The 24,706-nt window shown below is 44.9% G+C and overlaps 3 protein-coding genes across 3 annotated transcripts in view; 2 read left to right on the top strand and 1 right to left on the bottom strand.

The window, feature by feature from the left end:
• The window catches only part of LOC106814473 (protein unc-45 homolog B-like), a gene marked incomplete in the record, with an annotated part of 33,506 nt that extends 32,334 nt beyond the window's left edge, over window positions 1-1,172 (top strand). Inside the window, 1 exon segment of the mRNA XM_014818793.1 lies at window positions 243-1,172. Within this exon segment, the coding sequence (XP_014674279.1) occupies window positions 243-386 (144 nt within the window).
• LOC106814351 lies at window positions 1,120-23,808 on the bottom strand. Its single transcript, XM_014818661.1, has 6 exons — window positions 23,738-23,808; window positions 23,390-23,617; window positions 4,626-4,793; window positions 2,374-2,508; window positions 2,148-2,267; window positions 1,120-1,750 (listed from the first exon to the last, which is right to left on the bottom strand). The coding sequence occupies exons 3-6, from the start codon at window positions 4,750-4,752 to the stop codon at window positions 1,506-1,508; spliced, it is 627 nt and encodes a 208-aa protein (XP_014674147.1). The 5' UTR covers window positions 4,753-4,793; window positions 23,390-23,617; window positions 23,738-23,808; the 3' UTR covers window positions 1,120-1,505.
• The window catches only part of LOC106814483 (arrestin domain-containing protein 3-like), a 5,935-nt gene continuing 840 nt past the window's right edge, over window positions 19,612-24,706 (top strand). Inside the window, exons 1-5 of the mRNA XM_014818802.1 lie at window positions 19,612-19,824; window positions 20,107-20,250; window positions 20,771-21,000; window positions 21,841-22,020; window positions 22,502-22,696. Coding sequence (XP_014674288.1) covers window positions 19,668-19,824; window positions 20,107-20,250; window positions 20,771-21,000; window positions 21,841-22,020; window positions 22,502-22,696 — 906 coding nt within the window. The 5' untranslated portion in view covers window positions 19,612-19,667. The remainder of the gene's footprint in view (window positions 19,825-20,106; window positions 20,251-20,770; window positions 21,001-21,840; window positions 22,021-22,501; window positions 22,697-24,706) is intronic.

Consider the following 24,706-nt stretch of genomic DNA (forward strand, 5'->3'; position numbering starts at 1 on the left):
GGTGTTATTAACAGATTGTATCTAATGCGTCAGTACGATTGGTTGTTGTTAACAGCTATAGCTAATGCTCAGTACGTAGTTGTTGTTAACAGTTATAGCTAATGCTCAGTACGTAGTTGTTATTAACAGTTAAAGCTAATGCTCAGTACGTGGTTGTTGTTAACAGCTATAGCTAATGTTGTTGTTAATGTTGTTGTTAATGTTGTTGTTGTTAACAGCAATAGCTACGTTGTTGTTAACAGACCGAGGGACAGATGTTGGATGTTCTGATGGCACTCACGCAGCAAGACGACTTCATGCGTGCTAAGGCGAAGGAGCAGGCCGTAAGGGCGCTAGCTGCTGCCCAGAAGTGGGAGCTCATCCAGAAAAACCCGGACGCCGAATAGAGGGCGTGGGCGCGCGCTGCGTTCGATGTGCTCGTCCATTCCGCGGCACGGATACTAACGTCCCTTGTTTCGTTCCCCCTTCGATCGATGGAACACAGAGCAGATGAAGTCGGGGACGATGTGCGCAGGAGTTATTCGTTAGGGGGGTGCAGGTGAGATCAGTGAGGATTGGATGAAGCAGTTGTTCCTGTGGCCGATCTCAGTGGTGCTAGTGATATTGTATAGGTGAAAACCCGTGCGTGCTGTTTACAGAGCGAGTGCCTCGTTTTAATAAGAGGATTCGACAACAGGAGGAATGGTTTTCAGGATAATGTGCCAAATGGAACGACGAAGCTTGTGTGTGAAAATCGAGACCAGAGACCAAAATCGTACTTTTTTTCACGTTCCAATAGCGGTCCAAAAGCTGTAAACTCTAGCATGACCACGTTTCTATAAATTAGTGAGGTAGACGTGGTTAAAGATTGATCATTCACGTGGCTTATACACGTACGTGGCCGTGCTTGACAGAATCGCTTGTCAACTGTGAGAAATTGCAGCCAAGGCATTTTCTAGCTATTTTATATTAACCTGGATAAACAACACCTAAATAATCATGTGTAATTCTGTCCCCTGAGATTTTTTCCTGTACAATGTATTTATTTGCTGAATTTCTGTCATTTGTAATTTAATTTGTGTCCTAGTGTTTATGATATAAATAACCGTGACATGAAATCCAATACAAAAACGCATAATGCAAATTAGCAGTGATTTTATTTATTAAACCAATATCTGTTTCTGACTTCCAAATATAGTGTTCGTTTTCTTCTTCAGGTTTCTTCAAGCTCTCGGTCATTAAATTGATACGAGCCATACATATAAAATGTTTTATCTCCTTTTTTCAACTTTTATGGCATCAAGTACAAGTAATAAGCTCAACGAACCCACATGGGGTAGAAACAGTGCATCTGTATTCCATAGAGACTGCCCAGGCTTCCCCTACTTACGTTCTATTACAACGTCTTGCCTTCTGATTAGGACCCACCATGTACAACTTACTGAAGAGGAATAACATGACATTTCATAATTAATTCATTACACAACTCTATAATAACTACTTGCAATCTCTGTGCTGCGCTCACATTACAGCCTGGGTTCGGTTGGCGTGCCGAACTTGCTGCGGTGGTTTTTGAGAGCATCCGCCGACCACTTCAACTGTTCGATGAGCTTCGCTGCACCAGAGACCATGTGGGGGTCGATGGGTTCTCCCTTCTCGCCGATGGCTTCGTGGACTTTTGGGATGCCAAAGAGGTTGGAGACGGTCAGCATCCCGCATTCGGAGAGCATCGCGCGAAGCTGCATCGCAGCGCGCATGCCTCCGTAGATGCCTGCGTGCGAGAAACGCCGCCGATGACACGTGTTATCAGGGGCCAGGTTCTAATCTGTGAAAACTTCTAAACCCGAATTTCCTGCTCGTACGACGCAAATTATTGCGCAAGAAACTGTCGAAAGAGAATTACTTGCGAACGATCACATTGATAACTAATGCTATTTAACAGAATTAACAATTTCGGTCAGAAGTCTTGATCACTCATCTCTGGTGCCCAAGAATGAGATGCTGGGGAAAGCGGCCTTACCTGGAGAAAAACACACGGTGCCGGAGAAGCTGCCCTACCTGGGGAATAACACACAACTTCGGCCGGTTTCCGGATGAAACGAGACTCTGGAAAAAAGCGACCTTACCCGGAGAATAGCACACGATTCTGGAAAAAAAGGCGATCTTACCTGGAGAATAGCAAACGATTCCGGCGGAGAACGAGATTCTGGAAAAAAAAGCGATCTTACCTGGAGAATAGCAAACGATTCCGGCGGAGAACGAGATTCTGGAAAAAAAAGCGATCTTACCTGGAGAATAGCAAAACAATTCCGCGCGGGCTTTCCACGCGAGAACGAGCTGCCCCAGGGAAGTGGTCGATCATGTTAGATAGTGCGGGCGGGGTGTGGTTGTTACTCGGCCGACACGATGACGTAGCAGTCGCATCGAGGATCTGCTGGTTGGCGCGACGCAGCCACTCCGGCACCTCGCTCTTGTCCCTGTAGAAGTGCAGTGGCTTGAAAAGCAGCGGAAACTTCATCTCCAATGGATCTGCAACACGGTGCGAACACGCGTACAATGTTATATCATGTAGACTATATAAATAAGTAAATAAACATATTATATATATATATTTATTTATTTATTTATATAGTCTACATGAATATATATATATATATATTTATATATATATATATATACATAGATCGAGAGAGATACAGACAGATGCTGCGTTCACACGAGGAGTTTAGTTGCGTTCACACGCTAAAATATACGCGGCTTGCTTAGCCACGGCTTTCTTAGGCGCGGTTGCTCCGGCCTGGTGAGCGCGGAATCATATTCCGCGCCAACTAAGCCGCGTATATTCGGCACCACGCTGGCCGCGTATTGATTGTCGTGTGAACCTAGACTGCTACCCGTTCGCTGCACGACGTTAGGGTAGCATGTGGAACTGTCGACCGGGTACCAGTCTATATTATACCGAGCTAGCTAAGCCTCGAATCTCGTGTATCTCGTGTGAACGCATTTTAACCGGACTTAGCACCAACTAAGTACGGTACCAGCTAAGCCGTGTATACGTGTGAACGCAGCTGGACAGACAGATAAATATATAAAGATACATGTATACATAATAGATATATAAATACATATACAATTCAATTATATATATATATGTTCATACACCATGTTCATATTGTGGCACAGGTAGCTATGGGGCATTCACAGATAACTTCCTAATGATTTACACTTGTATTAGAGTTACTTTATTAACATTTATTAGGCTTCATTTTATTTTTTATCAAATCTCAGGTCTGCCTTGCCTGCTCCCCCAGCCCACAATTAATATTCTTTCCCTTTCCCCTGTAATGTGTTTTATCATCGATCTATCTGTCCATCTGTCTGCCAGTCTGTCTGCCAGCATCCCTGTTTGCCTACCTGGCTGCCTGCTTGTCTACCTGCCTGCTTGCCTACTTGTATGCCTGCATGCCTGCTTGTCTACCTGCATGTCTACCTGTGTGCCTGCTGTCAGGCTGTATGCAGACATACAGGCATAGCTACCATGCATGCAGTCTGCCTAAACATGTATCCTTTTACCTATTGTACGTGTGTACGGCATGAGCATTTCACAACGCAAGGCAAGCGTCGGTTCACATTTACAAGTACATTTTTGTTGTACAATGTACATAGATAACATCTAGTTTATTAAAAAAAATCATTGTTGTGCAGTGCTTAGTAAGCAGTAAAAGCTGGGTCGACTTTTTGAATTATTGGTGAGAGAGTACTCTGTATACAGGCTATATATAGCCACAATTTATGCCGAGTCATGCTGGTGCTGCAATTTTATGAAAAAATCTCAAGAATCTCAGACTGCAAGTTAAATAGGAATATAAGAGGGAATATTCTGTTCATAATTCATGCAGATAATGGTTTTAGTGACAGAGACAGCTGGAATACCCCACAATGTACACATTATGAATAACAATGACATGTGTAACATAATATGGTAGCAGGAATTCATGTCAATACTACGTGTTATTATGTATTCATTATAGCAATAATCAAAAGCACACAAACTACACTTTTGCACCCTTGTAAGTAATGTATGACAACAGCATACATATAACATAACCATGGACACCCAAACATGACATTTTTTCTCATTTTCGTTTTGTCTGTATAATTCCTTCCCAGATAATTCATAATAGCCAACAAAAAAACTAACCTACAGCTAGCACCAGTAACTGGCACTTTGCCCAAATGAGTGCTTAAATTACAAATAATATACATTGCAGTAAACGTGCTCTACAAATCCAGCATCGTGGCACTGACATGGTTACTAAGTGACACTGTACATATTACATGTACTGATCAAGGAAGCAATCACGCCCGACCGACGGCCAAGCGTGCATTGGCGTAGTTATACCAACGCCTATCTGCAGCCTTCACCCGTACGTGCGTTTTTTGGCTTACGAAAAATCCAAACCATTCTTTCATAGGGATGGTACACCGGATTACATTATGAGTAAACCTGTTTGCACTGTTGCGATATAATTTTTAGGACAGTACGGACCACGCAGAACGCAAAGTGTTCACATCAATGTGGGAAGGTGCGAGTGTTCAAAGTCTAATACAGGTGTGAATGAATCTCAATACAATCTGATTCTTACCAAAAAGTGTAGTTTCAAAACCAGCATTGTCCAACTGATTTTGCATCAATTTGGCCACTCGTAACCCTAGTCTGCCCTCCCTCACCGTTCCAAGTAGGATGATAGCCTTTAACTTCTGAGCTGACATGACTGATCGACAAAAGTTCACAAGTAAAACTCAGAGAAAACCTGCAAAAAATGCAATAATAAGCATGAGCTCACGCAACTATATATATAGAAGTGTAAGCGTGCAACAGTGCAGCCACGAGAGCAATGGCCGCCGGCAGCGTATGTTGGACGTAGGATTTGGACAGAATTTACAGGAAACTGTTGGCAATAATAGGTGAAAGAGAGTACCGTACTATAGAAACATTAAGAATTTGGTAGTAAATAGATTTCGTATTTAGTTAGCATTATATTTTATTAAAACGCTTCAAGTGCCTGTGTCCGCACCTGCAGCTACAGCACAATTGACACGCATCTATTGACTATAGCCACGTTCACACGTAGCAAGAAATCCGGTATTTAGCGTTCACACGAGGCAAAATACGAGGCCCAAGAAATACGGTATCTAAACAGATCCGGTATTTCATGTAAATACGAGGCTTCCCAGACTCCGAATAATTTGCCGTGCTTGAGAAATACCGGATTTCTTGGACCGCGCATTTCCTCGTGTGAACGCTAAATACCGGATTTCTGAAGCCGCGTATTTTATAGACTGGTCCGCGCTCGACAGTTCCAGTGTAACGCGAGTGGAACTGTCGAGCGCGGACCAGTCTACGTATTTTATCGGCAGTTGGTTCGCATTGCATTGTTTATTTCGCATTGTTTGCTTGATTGTTTAAAGCAGCTCGCAGCTCGCAAATACCGTATTTCTGTAGCCGCAAATCAGCGTGTGAACGCTCGGCCACGTATTTGTCTCAGATACGGTATTTCGCAAATCCGGTATTTCAGAAATACGAGGTCTCGTGTGAACGAGGCTTATATATATACAACAATGTATATATATAGTCAATAGATGCGCGTGTGCTGTAGCTGCAGGTGCGGACTTGTTCTTGCTGCCACTGCCAGTGCTTCTGATGTCCAGTAATAAACATATTGGTCATATATGTTGGACCATATATATATGGGGGGATGTTGGACATATAAGTCATGTATGTCCAGTAATAATCATATCCTATCACCGTCCTGGACATCATCTCTAGACTCTAATCTCTATCCTTAAACCGATTTGAGTATTCCACGTCTAAGTTAAACCCGCGAGTAACGCGTATATTTTCACGTCGACTAATAGTCCGGGCTAGAAGGCACAGGTGCTTGTTTTTCAACATATATAATGTTTTTGTTTTGTTTCCTGGCAATGTTTATGTGCTGATTCCAAATCCGATGTATGCCAGCTCGTAAGTGTTGAGCATTTTTTTCTAGAGCACAAAATCCAAAATGGCCACCAGAAAATACACTTTTTTGTAAATAACGGCGATAATATTGTATTTAGACCCCAAGTATATATGGAACATGTATATAAACTTGGGTATTGCGGACATTTTGGTACCAATACCATTACTCTAGCAAATGGAGTTCTTGAGATATGAACTTTTCATGGTTTTTCTTTTTACGCGATAGCGGCAATTCCCAACGTGACTAGTCTGGGCTATGTTCAGGGACATATATAACATGTTTGAACAATTTCTCCACAATTCAAACCAGCTGGTTCCAAATCTGATGTATGCCAGTTAAAACAGGTTGAGCATTTTTGAATAAAAACAATTTAAAATGGCAGCCAAAAACCTTATGGCAGACATAGATTTTAGTGATTATGTATTGCCAGTTTTCAATTACGGAACAACAACATTGTTAATCAAGTTTAAAATTTATCACTAATAGTGACAGAACAATCTTATCTATTATATTTACCAGAATGAACATTATATGGACAACCAAGATAGCCCTCATGGCCAAACATGTTTAGGTAATTGACATCATATTCAGACATACCCTTAATACTGAACAAAGAAATGAACTAATGGACAAATGGTTCGATCACTGTCATGTCACACAAGAACAACGAGTCTCACTGTACAACACAAGAATGCCTACATTCAATTATTCAAAAACATCTTCATCACTATCTTCATCTTCCTCATCCCCGCTTAGTTCTTCCTGTGGTACCCTCCTCACCACATTTTTGCGTTTCCTTCAGCTCTGCATTTGCAGAACTCCGTACATGCTAGACTGAACTTGGTACAGTTACACATTGCTGATTTGCAGCCAGATTTGCAACCACAGCTGATGAGATGTGGCCTCACCACAGTTTTGCAGTTTCCTTCACCTCTGCATTTTCAGAGTTCACCTGTCATAAGGAGGAGCGACACACACGTGAAAGCAGATGCTGCTGACAGACTGAAGATTCGTGAAGCACTGTGCACATGCATTGATGTGTTTGATAGTGACACACGCCCAACTGGAAGTCTTGTCAACATATTTTCTGGTCAGGTTGTGGATGACAAAGGTATCAATGCTGATGATTCCGTGAATATCGGCACTGATCAGTGGTTGGAGTATGAAAGACAGTGGCCAGTGGGATTTCACAACAAGATATGTAAGAAGGTCAAACCAATGTCAGCCGTTACAAAGCAGAAGATGAAGAGTGGGGCTCCTGAGAACGTGAACACTGAACTTATCTATGCCCGAGTCATTGGAATCATGGCTTCTTCCAGGGAGACCATTTCTACCAAAACCCTCTTCTCCTATGAACTAGCTCCCTTTCCATCTGCTCTGTTCAATGCTAATGGTGACATGAGAACAACCTCCAAGTCTGTGCTGAAGTCTAAGATCAAAGTAGAATGTAGTCAAAGAAATAGGGCGCCTTGCGAAGTTGTTATTCTAGATGGTTGTGCAGTTCTGTGGACAGTTCCTTGGCCTGCATCACCTGCTCAGGTGTCAACTTTTGTCAGTGCTGCTGTTGCTAACATAATGCATCATGTGAATGGTACACAGGTTCTGCATACATAGTGTTTGACAGATACTATAAGACCAGCATAAAGTCATGCTGTCGCGCACAACGTGCAAACAGTGTCAGTCGTGTGTACAAACTTACACCTGATTGCCCACTACCAAAGCAAACTGTCACCTTGAATGTCACAGCTAACAAAGAGCAGATCATTCGAATGATCGTAGATGAACTGAGTTTGTCTGACCTTTCCGAGGGCAAGAACATCATTGTGACAGGACCTGATACTCGTCCCATTGACGTAGGTACTGGTACCCAGCTCACACCAGCAACACATGAGGAAGCTGACATCCTCATTGCTTATCATGCAATAAATGAAGCTGTGGCAGGGCATTCATCTATCAAAGTTGTGTCTGGCGACACAGATGTCCTTGTGATCCTGGCTCACCATCTACACGCGCAAACAAACGACATGCCAAGCAGAGTACAACTTCTCATGGAGTCATGCACCAGAAATCGCGCTATTGATGTCAATAAAGTTGTGAAAAAGCATGCACAAGTTATGCCCAACCTCCTGGCGGCTCATGCACTAACTGTTTGCGATTCCGTATCCTCTTTTGCTGGAATTGGCAAGGCAACAGTCCTGAAGCAATTGGAAGCATTTGCTGACACTATCAAGCTAGGAGATCCATCTACTTGACTGGATGAAATCGTCGACTCTTGCCTGGGATATGTAGGCATGTTGTACCGACAAAAGCATGACGAATCTCTGAACACCATGCGAGCAGCTCTTTTCATACGAAAGCTAGCTGGCAAAAGACATGTACCACCAAAACTGAGCAGCTTACCACCAACAATGGCAGCTTTCAGACCACACTGTACCCATGCCCACTATCTGACAGTTCTCTGGAAGTCTGCTGGCATGCCGTCAACCTGCACCTGCTAGATGCCTCAAAAGAGTTTGGATGGGAGAAAGAAAGTCAACGCTGTTCCAGGCTGTATATATATACTGTGATCGGACAGCTATTGTGCCAGACGCCCAGGTATCAATCTCATCAGCGCTGGTGGTTGCATAATCCTGGCTGCCAATATCAGCAAATGTTGTAAGCTGTACCAAGTTCAAGGTCTAAGGCATGTACGGAGTCTCTGCAAATGGCAAGAGGCATGAAAAGGAAACGCAAGATGTGGTGAGAGCGGTACCCAGCAGGAAAACTAAGGCGGGGATAGAGAAGATGAAGAATAATGAAAAGCATGTTTTTTGAATAATTAATTGAAAGCAGTTCTGTGTTTGTACAGTAGAACTACGTTTGTTCTTATCGTGCGTGACATGCAACAGTGATCGAACCCATTTGTCCATTGTTCATTCTTTGTTCAGTACTTAGCTGAAACCCGCGCCTAGTGCGCGGGTTTAAAAGTGACTGTGATGCATGTGTTACCAGTAAGGCTACAGTAGTGTTTTTAGTGTTAAGGTGGTGAGTATGGAGAGTTCTAGTTTTGTTGCAATCCATTTTTTTTTTAAATGGTTGAGAAAGGTCGTCGAATACAAATACATGTAGTAATCATGGCTTACACGGTAATCGACATTAACCATTCTGTTTGGCAAAGTACCACAGTGAACCAACAGACACATGCGCACGCACGCACGCGGCACGCACACACACACAAATGTTTATTGTATGCTATGGTAGAACTGACTGTTGATGAGACGCGGTGGACTCAAAGAAGTTAGGAAATTATAAGATAGATCTGAATGGCGCTGTACAGGGGTCCGGGCGGACTGATGTAACGCACTTGGCCGTAAAGGAGGCTTGGCGATAGCACGTAAATATTAGCGTGCTTCGCATGTGTTCCATGCTGGTGACGGCATCCGGGACCGCAGGATAATATTGGCGTAGGTGTGATCGCCTTATTCTTACCGGCATGGTTTGCACTCTGTGTGGACGACAGTACATATCTACGTGCCTTTGATCGACCGGCTTGTCGAAGATCGGTGTCCACACGACACGCCCGTGAGCACTTGCAGCACTCCAAAAAAAACATTTGCTCTGATGAAATTCAACTTGTACATCTCATAATGGAGAAACATCATGGCCAATAGCACTGAATATTTAACTTAATTATTACATGGTTATTTCACTTACAATTATGGGGCTTACACAAATCTCAGACACGAGCAGACAAAGAAGTTTAGGAACGCAGATCAACATAGGAAACAGACCACGAAATCGAAAAACCTGTTCAATCTCGCAAACAGAACGAAACAAAACAGGCCCCCTATTTTCAGGAAATCTTTTACCTTTTTTTGTCTTTTTAAGACCGACAAACGTTTTCAACTGAGTATAGTTTAGAACCCGTCCCGTGTATTCATCGATCTCTTCTGTGAATTTGGCGCTATTTGGATCCAAACTGACGGAACCTTTGATTAACAATAACATACAACATTCGTCGAATTATAGTAAGATTAAGGGTATGTCTGAATATGATGTCAATTACCTAAACATTTTTGGCCATGAGGGCAATCTTGGTTGTCCATATAATGTTCATTCTGGTAAATATAATAGATAAGATTGTTCTATCACTATTAGTGATAACTTTTAAACTTGATTAACAATGTTGTTGTTCCGTAATTGAAAACTGGCAATACATATTAAATCACTAAAATCTATGTCTGCCGTAAGGTTTTTGGCTGCCATTTTTAATTGTTTTTATTCAAAAATGCTCACCCTGTATTAACTGGCATCAGTGGCATACGCAGGGGGGGTGTTTGGGGTGTTAAACACCCCCCTTGCCTCTGTCCCAAACAAACATTAAAAAAAAGAAAAGAAGAGGAGAGGAGAAAAGGGAGAAATAGAGAGAGAGTGTGTGTGTGAGAGAGGAGGGAGAGAAAAAGGGAAAAAAGAGAGGGAGAGAGAACAGAAGGGCCCTATTATCTTGTTTATTAAGTTTAGTATTTGTAAACCCCCCCTCCCGAGCCCCCCGCGTCCCCGCAGCGCTCCCCAGTCACTAACACGGGCGTAAATCCCAGGGGGATGGGGGATGCATTGCCCCCTGCTCTTGAAGGAGGGGGGATGGCCTGTACAAATATCCCCCCTGAGATTCAAAAAAAGAGAGAAAAAAAAAGTAAGAAGAAGAGGTAAGACTAAGAGGTTCCCGATTTACCAGACAGGTTTATCATCGTGGGTTTTAGGTGCTACAGTTCAATGAGGCTGCCACACAGTCGGCAGATTCGTAGATTGGGCAGAATTGGATTGCACGCAACACATAATATTATTTTCATAGACTTGAGTTTGTTTACATCGTGAGATTTCAGAAATTTCATCGATTTTACTGCATCTACTCTAGCTATCAAACGCAGCTTTTTATAATAGCTAGTGTAGGCCTATGCACGTTTGTTGACTGTCTGTAGTGTACGTAGTATGGATAAGTACTTTGATTCACTAAACAAACACACACAGCACAAACACGCACACCTCTCTCTCTCTCTCTCTCACGCACGCACACACACGCACGCACGCACGCAACGTACGCACCGCCAACGCACGCACAACCGCGCGCACACACACACACACACACACACACCACACACACACACAGCACAAGCCACAGCACAATCACGCAAGCTCTCTCTCTCTCGCACACACACGCCGCCGCCGCACACACACCTCTTGTTTCTCTCCGCATCTCTCTCTCTTCTCTTTTCTCTCTCTCTCTCTCTCTCTTCTCTTCTCTTCTCCCTCCATCCCTCCCTCCACCCTCTCTTCTCTCTCTCTCTCTCTCTCTCTCTCTCTCTCTACTCTCTCTATCTCTCTCTCTCTCATCTCTCTCTCTCTCTCACACACCACACGCACGCCACACCTCTCTCTCCCTCTCTCTCTCTGATACAGACACACTCCCACGGCAAAGCTTTACGTCAATTGTACGCTTGATGAATCGCACCTAAAACGGCCTCGCTTGCCGTACGCGAAATTGTACTTAAATTTACTAAATAATGCGTTGATAACACGCAACTAAGCAACGTCATTGCGTACGCCACACGAAGATTTTACGGCAAATATTTTGCGTACGCAGCTTGAATGATCATGCAATCTACCCGGACCCCACCCGGTCAGACTGCAAGCCGCACACGGGATCACGACTCGTCTACAGTTTCCAGGGAGTGTACGGGGGGTGGCGCGGTCCAGAGCGTCCGGGACCCCCACCATGCTCGCTTTTGCCTCAGAAACGAATGAACTGCAGGCGGGCTGCTTAATTTCAAAAAAAAATCCCCCCAGCACCCCCCCCTTCGCGTGCGTCCTAACACCCCCCTTTTCGAAATCCGTTCGACGCCACTGACTGGCATACATCAGATTTGAACCAGCTGCGCTTGAATTGTGGAAAATTTAAAAACATGTTATATATGTCCCTGAGCCGTAGCCCAGACCCGGGGGGGGGTCACTATAATGCCGTATACCCCGTGTGCGTTCCAATTTTGCGGGTTAGATGGGGTTCGTTTTCAACATTTTAAAAGCCGGGCACGCGCTTAGGGAGCAAATAGGCCCCCTTTTTACAAAGCTAATCCACTCAATAAGCCCTCTGGGATCGTTCAAAATGATCAAAGCCACCGCGGCCCGCAGTAGACCTCCTCAACGGCCCCTCCATTCCCTCCCACTTGTCGCGCAAGACCCCGCGCAATAGGGGGTAGGGCGTCCAGGTACGACTCTTTCATCTGTGTATGCAATAGGGGTGGATATTTTCATTGTGTATGCAATAGGTGTATCTCAATTGTGTAGCAATAATAGGGTGTAGGAGTTTCCCAAATGTCCCACTTCGCACTAGGCGGCAGTGTGGTAGGTCTCGAGACCGTTTCCCTTGGTCGTCCGTCTCGTCTCCGGCCTCCCGGGTGCAATGACTCCGGACTCGGACTTAGCCCTCCGCCGACTCGACGGACTCGGGTCGAGACGCGCTAACCGAGGCCACTACATACATAATAAGTTCATAGATGCCGTTTGTCGCGCTTGAAAATCCGCAGCGTGGCCGAGTTCGACGGCATACATTCGTAATGTAACCACGGCATTAATAACCACTGTACACAGGCGCGCGTTAAGCAATCGTCCTACTGGCGGCTGGCAGCAAGTGAAATTATAAGCAGGAAAGTGTAAAATGATGTCATAGACCTATGTGCCGACCTACTAGTAGTATACTACTATATGACCTCTACCAACTTCGAAGGTATAGTACATAGGTATAGCTACAAGTACCTGAGCACCTCTCTCATTTGGTTCAACAAGCCGTGTCATTCTCGTACAAAACACAAATGGATCCGTTACTTTCGACACGTTGCGTCATGGACGCGTGTACTCTGTTTTTCGCGCTGACTAACAACTTCTCGAATGTCGACGATGCACGGTTGCGACCCTTCTTTCCCAATCAATCTGCATAAGCAATCGGATGAATTGCCACTAACTACTACATCTACATACAATAGAATGTGTAGCGTAACAAATCCATAATGCACAATTTTTATTTATTTTATTTTATTTTACAACACGTTATTTTCCTAAGTCGGACACAAATATGCTGTCCCAAAAGTGTCGACTTATGCAAGTTTTATCGTCACTTTCTATTTTATGCAAACAAGTGACAGATCCAGGGGACCAGGAAACGACCCACCCCCCAATTTTCTGAACAAACACATACATAGAACGTGAATGCGCCCTTCGTCGGTCCTGTTCCCCCTTTGTTTTTAATCAAAACTGAGCTCGGACTCGGCGACTCGCCGACTCGGGTGTGTGGCACTCGGACTCGGGTGGCGGACTCGGACTCGGACTCGGACACGGACTCGCGACTCGGGGAGTGCGACTCGGACTCCGGACTCGGACTCGGACCGGCGTGCGCGACTCGACTACAACACTGCTAGGGGCGCCTATTATTTTCGTAGGGAACGCACATGGGGTAATACCGGCCATATATAGTGCACCCCCCCCCCCGAGCCCAGCTAGTCACGTTGGAATTCCGCTATCGCGTTAATTTAAACGCGAAAAACCATGAAAAAGTTCATATCTACAAGAAGCAGAACCAGATCAGAGAATGTTCCATAACAATACTTGGGTCTAAATACAATCATCTATCGCCGTTATTTACAAAAAACGTGTTTTTCTGGCAGCCATTTGGATTTTGTGCTCTAGAAACAAAATGCCTCAACACTTTACGAGCTGCATACATCAGATTTGGCATTCAGCGACCCTAACATCGACCAGAAATAGCAAAAAAAACATGATATATGTCGAAAAAACAACTTACACTATTAATATTATGACCATACGCCTAGCCTGGAGCTATAAGAATCACTCACCTCGGTGCCAAGGATAAGTACCGTCGCCGAGATCAAGCTACCGTCCGTGTCGGTTATTGTTGTTGACGTCCGGCCCTGTTGAGCACACCGCACGACACCCTGGAAAACCTATACGCTATGCACATGGCTCGTACTAGCGCGCCACGCTGTTATTGCAACGTCGCCGTCCATGCGTCAGCCCTAGAGCCATATAGCGTGTGAACAACAGTAGGAGCGGCACAACAATAGTCCATAGGCAGCAAGCCTGAATAAGCATCGAACAGAAATTAATCTAAAAATTTACTCACACTGTTACATCTCCTTAACATAACATACACGTTATCATGCTTAAAATAACTACAGATTAATTGCTCTATATGCTCCACTCCAACACCTTTTGACAGCTCTAGATTCGAATGTTCTGCAAAGTTGTCTAACACATTTCAAACACAAACCAATTCAAAAACCATTTCAACAAAAACAAAACAATCGTGGCCTACGCCACCTACGAATGTCACGAATAACACAACAGAGACATTTTACTTTTACGTTTTAATGCCTTTCTATGAGACGTTCACGAGACATTTAACCCGGCGTGCATAATGATCCATGATGCCAAATGTAGTGTGTGCGCCGTGCGCTGCCGCACGTGCAGGGTATGCTTTTGCGTGTTGTGTCGGTGGTATTGGAGGGGGGGCTGCGTGCTTGCTATGTGTGTGTATCTGGCGTGTCACGTGTGCGTTTTTGCGTCGGTGTGGTATGTGTGTGTGCAGCGCGTGGTCTTGTGTGTGTGACTGTCGTGCGTACATGTGTGTGGCCTGTGTCTGTGTTCTGTGCCGTGTACGTGGCTGTGTGATGTGTGTTCGTGCGTGTGCGCGTAGGCTCCCGTGCGTCGCGCACGTGCCGTTTGCGTGGTTGTTTGTGCGTGTGTGCTTCGTGCGCGCATGCTGTTTCTGTCTACCTGCGTGCCATGTGCATGTGTTGTGATTGTGTGTGTATGTGCGTGCGTGCGTTTTTCGTGGTTGTGGTGCTGTGTTCTGTGTTTCTGTGCCGCGGTGCGTACTGTGTGCGCCCGTGATTGCTGTTCTGCGCGCGCTGCGTCTGTGTGCGCGCGCGTGCGTTTCTGTGTGCTGTCACGTCGCGCGCGTGTGTGTGCATCATGTGCTGTTTGTGTGAGTTTGTGTGTGTGTGTGCTGTGTGTGATTTGTGTGTGTGTGATGTGTGTGTGTGTGCTGTGTCGTGTGTGTCGTGCTGCGTGGTGTGTGCTGTGTTGGTGGTGTCCTGTGTTAGCTGTGTGCTGTTGTGTAGTCCGGGTCCAGGTCCGGGTTTTATGCAGGTTTTTCGCGGTCCGGTCCGCTCGGTCCGGGGTCGCGCGTCACAGGGCCGCGTTTTATGCCGATTTTCGCGGCGTCGGGTCCAGGGTCCGGGCGGGTCCGGTATTTATTCAACACCCAAAATTATGACACTCTAGTGCCGAACTTCGCGCGAAAAAAAAATGCAAAAAAAAAGCCTTTTCCTTAAACCAAATCTGCGGAGCCTGTTGCTCATAGGGTCTAATGTCCCCAGTGTACTGCCGCGAACGTACCGTGGGCTACGTGCGATATACCGCAACGTACCCTGCATGGTCACTATTTGATATGCGTTAAGTATAGGGGTAGATTAGAGTTAGGTTAGGGCAGTAGGCGTAGGCCAACTCCCATAGAACTCCCGTATAGTCGAGTAGGCGAGGTACGGTCCGCCATAGTTAATTTAGATCAGTAACCAGGGTACGTTTCCGGTAACCGACCGTCACCCAGGATACGCTCCGCAGTACCTAAGGACATCTAGACCTCTCAGCCTTCTGCGTTGTCATGCCCACGCCGTGCCAGCTTTATATTGGGGGCGGGGTTTGTTTTTAAAATTTGGCAATTTGTGAGCCGGCGCGAAGCGAACGAGCGACGCGAGCAGACGCGACCGAGCAGGCGGGAGGCGGGTGCGCAAGGGGCGTACGGTCCCCCCTCCCACACGATGGAGAGTGTGCAATTATACTCTGAAATGGAGCGATCATGGTGCATTACCTGAGAGGGAAATTCCGTGCAAATTTCAAAATGGAAAAAACTAATTTAATTTATTTATTTGCTCGGTGGGGGCCACACAAGCCACCGCGCCACACCGCGTTTGTAGCGAACCCCCGAACCCCCGAACCCCCCCCCCCCTGGCTACGAGCCTGACTATGGCCTATACTGTTGACCTATGCCTGTGATGCGTCTCATGGTCTATACCAAGAGCGCTTTTACCTTCTTTATAGTACGCTCTTGTCTATACTAATATCAGGGGTTAATAATGACATTGTTGCACATGAATGAAATAATGACATGACTGCTGGTACTATCTTATATGCCGGACCGTACCTCGCCTACTCCACTAACGAATTTAGGGAGTCGCCTACGCCATACCCCCAAACCCTAACCCTAACCCCAACCATATCCAGATGTATCCAGCGCGTACGTTTCCGGTATACCGGACCGTACCCAGGGTACGTACCGGCAGTACCCTGGGAGACATAGACCCTATGAGCATTATTAACCCCTGCTAATATCAAGAGCTAATAATAATGGATGTGAATATAAGGATGAATAATAATCAGGAGTGAATAATAATATCTATATCTATAGCGATCTAGAGATAGAGATCTATTATTATTCACTCCTGATAATTATTATTATTAGCTCTATAGGTATTATATTAGCTCTTGCCAATATTTATGTCAACAGGATCAATCTACATCTAATCTATCTAATCTATCTATCTTATCTATCCTAGTCTATCTACTCTATCATATCCTATCTATCTATCTATCTTATCCTATCTATCTATCTATCTATCTATCTAGTCTATCTATCATAGTCTATCTATCTATCTAATCTATCTATTTATCTATCCTATCTATCCTATCTATCCTATCTATCCTATCTATCTATCTATCATCATATCGAAATCTATCTATCTACTCCTATCTATCTATCTATCTAGTCTATCTACTATCCTATCTAATCGATCTATTAGCACGATAGTACATCTATCGAGATATCTAGCATATATCTATCTGACACTATCATCTATATATAGTATTTTATCTGAATATCGAATCGAATGAAATGCTATCTGATAAGCAGAACCCATGCGCAGTAGCAGATGCATCCATCCATCCATCCATCCACAATTTTTTCCATCCATCCATCCATCCATCCATCCATCCATCAGATCATCACATTCATCCGAGTGCCAACGCACTCCGATGTCAGCATCTCATGCGAGTCCATCCCATCCATCACCATCCATCCATCCATCCATCCATCCATTCCATCCATCCATCCATCCATCATCCAATCCATCCCATCCAATCCATCCATCCATCCATCCATCCAATCCATCCATCCATCCATCCATCCATCCATCCATCCATCCATCCATCCATCCCATCCAATCCATCCATCCACTCCATCCATCCATCCATCCATCGCAGTCAGCCATCCATCCATCCATCCATCCATCCATTGCGCTATGCCGCGTATGCCCGCTCAGTCCAAGTTGTTCCATCCACCATCCATCCACTCCATCCATCCATCCATCCATATAGCTACTCTATCCATCAATCTATCTATCTATCTATCTATTCTATCCTATCTAGCTATCATATCTACTCTATCTACTCTATGCTATCCTATCTATCTATCTATACCTATCATATCTACTCTATTTCTATCTACCTCTACTCTAATCTATCTATCTATCTATCATAATCTATACTAATCTATCTCATCTATTGGCTATCGTGTATTCTACTATCTATTCTATCCTATCAATCTATTCATATCTTATCTATCTATACTATCATATCTATTTCTATCCCTATCTATCTATTTATCTATCTATTATATATCTATCTATCTATCTATCTATCTATCTATCTATCTATCTATCTATCTATCTATCTATCTATCTATCTATCTATCTATCTATCTATCTATCTATCTACCGAACTATTGACGTAGTATTGGACATAATTAGTGTATAATTAGTATAATATGTGTTTAAATCTGTTTATTTACATTTCGGTATGCATGTGATGCTTCATTTGACCAAAGATATCCGTATATGAATACAGCTACAATTATATATTAGGAGTTCATATTAAAAGTGCCTCTCCGTAACAGAATATGTAAATGTTGTAATTACCTCCGCCAAGGGGTTGGCAGGAGGTTATGTTTTCACCGGCGTGTGTTTGACTGTTTGTGGGTTTGTGTACAGCATAACTGAAAAAGTTATGGACGGATTGTCATAATATTTTCAGGATAAGTCAGAAATCGCCTAATTACTTAGAATTGATTACTTCTAATTACTTAGAATTGATAAAATTTTGGTGGTGATCCGGATCCAATTAAATATTTAATTAATTAATTAATTAATTAAATTTTTCACTTAATTAATTAAATAATAAATCAAAATTTTCACAGTGAGAGAATTCAGCTGCCTTGGCGGAGGTATGTGCTCTCCGAGTGCTCTAGTTTGAACATATAATTGTTATACCCCGTACAGACTGCAAATTTGATACCACCTTAAACTAGTCCGGGCCTGACGCGCGCTAAAGTTTTGCAATGTGTTCAGAGGCTATCCAGCGCTAAATACGCACTAGGGCCTAGTCTGGACTAATTTGCCCCCACAAATGGAGGTAGGCCAGGCCACTTAGAAGCGTGCTAAGTTAGACCGTGCTTATAGTTTAGTCCGCGCTAAACTGCGTGTGTACTCAATCCGGTTCCAGACCCGCGCTAAATTTTGCAGTACGCATGCGCATAGCTTTATTTGGGTCACATGAAAGTACGGTACCTGCGTCTCTGCTGAGTGGCGTAACAAGCTAAACTGAGCATGAGCAGTCAACCCGTGCTAAATTAGCGCGGTTCAACATTTTGTGTCTGTACGCTGCGATTTACCTCACGCCTGGCTAGTTTGATGTGGGATCAAATTTGTAGTCTGTACGGGGTATTAGATATATACTCATGAAAGTCTTTCAACGAAAATATAAAGAAATATGTTGAATTTCAAGACTGCATAAAACGATATAATAATTCCGCCAATGACCTCGGAATTACTATCAACCCCGACCTGCATTGCAACCCCGATATTTGTATAAAAAAAGTCTTGCACTATATTCATTTTGTTGATTTCTAACAGAAAGCATGTCCCTGCTTTATATGACGGTACTTGAGATATATAATATAGGGGGCCTATCAATATTATATTGTATATTAATTATGTAATCACACACGCATGCACGCACGCACATATATTAATTGTGTAATCACGCACGCACGCGCGCACACGTATTATAATATACAAGAAATAGCGGCTATAGGAGAACTCTTTAGATTCATGAACACTATATACATCCACGCGTACCTATACACTCCGTCACATATATGTCTCTAATACGTGAACATATCATAAGCGTGCATACGTCGATATCACGTTGGTAACTGTCACTGACTGCCTGCCATTCCCTCACCAACAAGCACCCTCACCCCAGCATGCGATCGCCTGAATCCGTGGGACTGACAGAGGTGCCCTGCGCGCCATTTTATTACCCAACGCCATCTTCATCTTGTTCGCCTAACGACCGTTGTCACTTTCAGCCAGTAAAAGAAACATCGCACGCAATCTCCAAACTAACTGTTTTTTTAACGAAACGCTCTTCTATATTTTTAGGGTGTAGCGAACGTGTGGCGTTTCCGTAAATCGTCAGAGACCGTACGAAGAGATCGTCGGCATGGCTCCGAAACGGTTTGAGGTCGTTGTTCTGTCGCCCGTTACAGGAATGTTTGCTTCGGTCGGACAGAATCCCGTTGAGTTACCAAGAATCGATGCCGGAGCAGTCTTGAAAGGCAAAGTCGTGATCGAACTCGAAAAGCCGCTCAATGTGAAAGGTAGGCAGTGAAACGACAATTGGAGTTTGTTAATAATATGGGCGATGTATTTTGACGCATGTGAAATATGTAAAATTGTAGCAAAATTGTGCTCATTGCTGATTTCATAGAAAATAACTGGGGCGAATTACAAATACATTGTGAATGCGGCGTAAGACTATTAATGTTCACCTGTAAGGCCGTGTAACATATTCATACACACAATCATTATTTTACGCCGTGAGATGAAAAAAAACAAATTAACCGGCTATAGCCGACTATAGCAGATTTATTTCGTATCAGGAGTAGTCATCCAGATACTCGGAGAGTCTTCGGTGCGATGGACACACGTCGAAAAACGGGTTAGCGGGAAGAGCGTTCCTACGCAGACATCAACGTTCACAAATAACGAAGTCTACATTAACTCAAAGGGCCAGCTGTTCAAAGGCAAGCTAGTTTCTATACGTTCCGGTTCAAAATGCCATTTTCCCTGATCGTTGAAGTCAATAATCTTCCTCGTCTGTGTTAAAATTGTTTGCAATTACAGTACTATTCAGCATTCCGTGACAGGTATCTTAAAATATGCTATAACAAACAATAAATAATGAACCGGCGCATTTCCGTATCACTGACACGAATTATATGAGATTAATTATAGACGTATGGGACTGTGCACGCATTCACGTGCACTCATGTTTATATTCGCGCACTTACACGTACGGACGCGCCTAGATTATAAGTAACGTACATGTGATTCTAGGTTGTCTACATGCGAAAATGGCGGAATTGTAGGTAATCCTACTTTATTTAGCTTAGGATTATAGAACGTAAGTATAGAGACCGCGTGTTAGGATGACGTTCGTACAGATGGATTTCAAAACGTCCGCATATAGAGAGATGACGCGCTAGTACAGCGTGGTGATTCGGTGATAGTTTTGGGTCGACGCTACCGCTGCTGTTGCTACAGGTGACGATATTGACGGCAAAGAGCTGGAGGTCGGCACCCATTCCTTCCCGTTTCTTGTTGAGCTGCCTAGCGACCTCCCGCCGAACTTCTCCGACGTACACGGAAGCGTCACCTACCTATGCATCGCCACCATCGAGCTCCATCTGCTGAGCGACATCGTCACCGAGAGCACGTTTCTCGTAAGATCTCGCGACGAGTTCCTCAACATCGACAAAGTGCCGGAGGCTCAGGTATGATCGCGGCGGCCTCTGGCGATAGCAACCCGCGCGGTAAGGCGCAGGTGCAGAGGCAGTGAAGAAGAGAAAGGGGAAGAAGATGAAGGGCGGTGGCGATTTAGAGAGAAAGGGTGGGAGGAATGGGAAGAAAGGGACAGGGAGTGAAAGGACAGGAACAGCGGCAAAGAGTGGGACAGAGAAAAGGGAAGAGATATGCGAGAGGAGCGAGAGAGGACGAGGACGAGAGAAAGATAGATGGGGATAAACAAAGAGGGACAGAGCGGGGAGAGGCAATGAGGTAGCAAGGTCGAAGGTGAGAGGGGCGCAGTTACAGACGCCAGGACTACGAAGTCTGGCGCAGTGCTATATCTTACAGGTACGCGCAGATGCTTCGATTGTATCCGTGTACTGTGGGTAATTGTGTGTAATTGCGTCTAGCGACATAGATAACGAGTTAGCGAATAACTGCCGGAATTCCTAGCGTAAAGCGCATACGTACTCAAAATAGGCAGGGGTATGTCCTGTGGAGATGTGCATGGCAAAATCCGCCACAAAATTTACACTTCATCGCAGCATCCCGCCACAATCCTTTTCCTATGCTAATGTACGTAGGAATGGCGATAGCGTCGCCGGTCGGGCTGCCAGCCAAGATAATTTATTTCGGCCAAACTTATAGGCTATATGTGGTATGTCTAGCGGAACCAGCATAACCTGCTGATCACCTAACGATACCGTTTTGTACATGGTCTCTCTAGAGGTAGGTAGATCCGTTCTCCCCGATATTCTCTAGTTCCCTGTCGATAATGGTTTTTCGTATTGGCAAGGTAGATCCATTCATCTCACGTTCTTCTCTAGGTCGGGGCTGAGGATGGCGATGCGGAGATGGTATGCTGCGGATGCTGCTCGTCGGGACCGGTGGCACTGCATATGCTGATGAAGGGAGGCGCTGCAGCCGGCGACGAAATATACGTGGATGTTGATATCGTTAACGATAGCTTTCGGCCTGTGACGGAATGCAATATGACACTCTCTAGGGTAAGGATCGACGCTAAAAGGTTTATTCACGGCAAGCCCGTTAATACGTGACTACATCCAAACCTGCTAGTCAAGTAAATATTAGTTAAACGAATATAATCAAATAAAATGCCGCGTTTATAACGTGAGTACTCTCAAAATAAAATGTATCGCTGTCGCCTTGGAAAAATAACTTGGTCAGAGAATTAACTAACTAGCTAACTAGCTATAGCTAGATAAAATATATTAGTTAAAAATGAAATATTTATGCTTTAGAATATTTTTTCCATCGGAAAAGGTGTGTATGTGAGTTCATTGCGAACGTTGAAAGCTCTAGGCAAAAACAACGGTAAAATAAAGAGTGTCATACAATAAATTTAAATCAGAGAATCGTAAAGCTAAAAAAACGATCGTTCAACGGCTGTTATTTTCTACATAACATACATTATTGATTGCCGAGTACACTCAGCGTACCATACATAGTTCAAACGTATTCCACCAGGTGTCCCGATTTCGCACCAAGGGTGGCAAAGTGAAACGAAGTTCGATCGATTTGATCGAGGTATCTCTTCTGAAAGAAGAGGTCCATGGCAACCAGTCGGCGGCATTACGAAAACCTCTGAAAATTCCTATCGATGCAAGACCAAGCGGCTTCTTACGGGCCTGCACTATCATCGAAGTCGGCTATATGCTTGAGGTAAGAGCGCATGCATCTCTGCTCGCTCTCGCTCTCTCTCTCTCTCTCTCTCTATACATAGAAGTGAATGGCCTTGTCGGTCTGTGCCCCCCTTTTTTTTAATCAAAACTGGACTCGGACTCGGACTCGGACTCGGGTGGTGTGGACTCGGACTCGGGTGGTGCGGACTCGGACTCGGACTCGGACACGGACTCGGACTCGGGGAGTGCGGACTCGGACTCGGACTCGGACTCGGGGGGTGCGGACTCGACTACAACACTGCTAGGGGGCCTATTATTTTTCGTGGGAACGCACATGGGGTAATACCGGCATATATAGTGACCCCCCCCCCCCCGGGAGCCCAGACTAGTCACGTTGGGAATTTCCGCTATCGCGTAATTTAAAGAAAAACCATGAAATGTTCATATCTAAAGAACTACACCAGATAGAGTAATGTTCCATACATACTTGGGGTCTAAATACAATATTATCGCCGTTATTTACAAAAAAGTGTATTTTCTGGCAGCCATTTTGGATTTTGTGCTCTAGAAAAAAATGCTCAACACTTACGAGCTGGCATACATCAGATTTGGCATCAGCACCCTAACATCGACCAGAAATAGCAAAAAAACATTATAATATGTCGAAAAACAAGCTTATACACTATTAATATTATGACCATTACGCCTAGCCTGGACTATAAGATCCACTCACCTGGTGCAAGGATAAGTACCGTCGCGAGGATAAGTACCGTCCGTGTCGTTATTGTTGTTGACGTCGGCCCTGTGAGCACACCGCACACACCCTGGAACCTATAGGCTATGCACATGGCGATACTAGCGCCACCGCTTGTATTGCAACGTCGGTCCATGGTCAGCTATAGCCATATAGGTGGTGAACAACAGTAGAGGGCACAAAGGCAATAGTCCATAGGCAGCAAGCCTGAATAAGCATCGAACAGAAATTAATTAAAAATACTCACACTGTTACATCTCTTACAAAACATACACGTTATTCATGTTAAATAACTACAGATTAATGCTCTATATGCTCCACTCGAACCTTTTGACAGCTCTATGATGCGAATTTCTGCAAAGTTGTCTGAACACATTTCAAACACAAACCAATTCAAAAAACCATTTCCAACAAAAACAAAACAATCGTGGCTACGCCACCTGACGGAATGTCACGAATACACAACAAGACCAATTTTACTTTTAGTTTTAATGCTTTCTAGACGTTCACGAGACATTTAACCTGCGTGCATAATGATCCATGATGCAAATGTAGTGTGTGCGCGCGTGCGTGCGCACGTGCAGGGTATGCGTTTTTGCGTGGTTGTGTCGGTGTATTGGGAGGGGGGGGCGTGCGTGCGTAGTATGTGTGTGTATCTGTGCGTGTCACGTGTGCGTTTTTGCGTGGTGGTGGTATGTGTGTGTGCGCGCGTGTGTTTGTGTGTGTGTGTGCGTGCGTACATGTGTGTGTGTGTGTCTGTGTCTGTGCGTGTACGTGCGTGTGTGTGTGTGTGTTCGTGCGTGTGCGCGTGCGTGCGTGCGCACGTGCGTTTTTGCGTGGTTGTTTGTGCGTGTGTCTGTGTGCGCGCATGTGTTTCTGTGTACGTGCGTGCATGTGCATGTGTTGTGTGTGTGTGTATGTGCGTGCGTGCGTTTTTGCGTGGTTGTGTGTGTGTGTTTCTGTGTTTCTGTGCGCGTGCGTGTGTGTGCGCCCGTGCGTGTGTGTGCGCGCGTGCGTGTGTGCGCGCGTGCGTTTCTGTGTGCGTGTGCGCGCGTGTGTGTGCGCCCGTGCGTGTGTGTGCGCGCGTGCGTGTGTGCGCGCGTGCGTTTCTGTGTGCGTGTGCGCGCGTGTGTGTGCGCCCGTGCGTGTGTGTGCGCGCGTGCGTGTGTGCGCGCGTGCGTTTCTGTGTGCGTGTGCGCGCGTGTGTGTGCGCCCGTGCGTGTGTGTGCGCGCGTGCGTGTGTGCGCGCGTGCGTTTCTGTGTGCGTGTGCGCGCGTGTGTGTGCGCCCGTGCGTG

Source organism: Priapulus caudatus, unplaced genomic scaffold (assembly GCF_000485595.1).
Source record: "Priapulus caudatus unplaced genomic scaffold, Priapulus_caudatus-5.0.1 Scaffold26, whole genome shotgun sequence".
Lineage (NCBI taxonomy): Eukaryota > Metazoa > Priapulida > Priapulimorpha > Priapulimorphida > Priapulidae > Priapulus > Priapulus caudatus.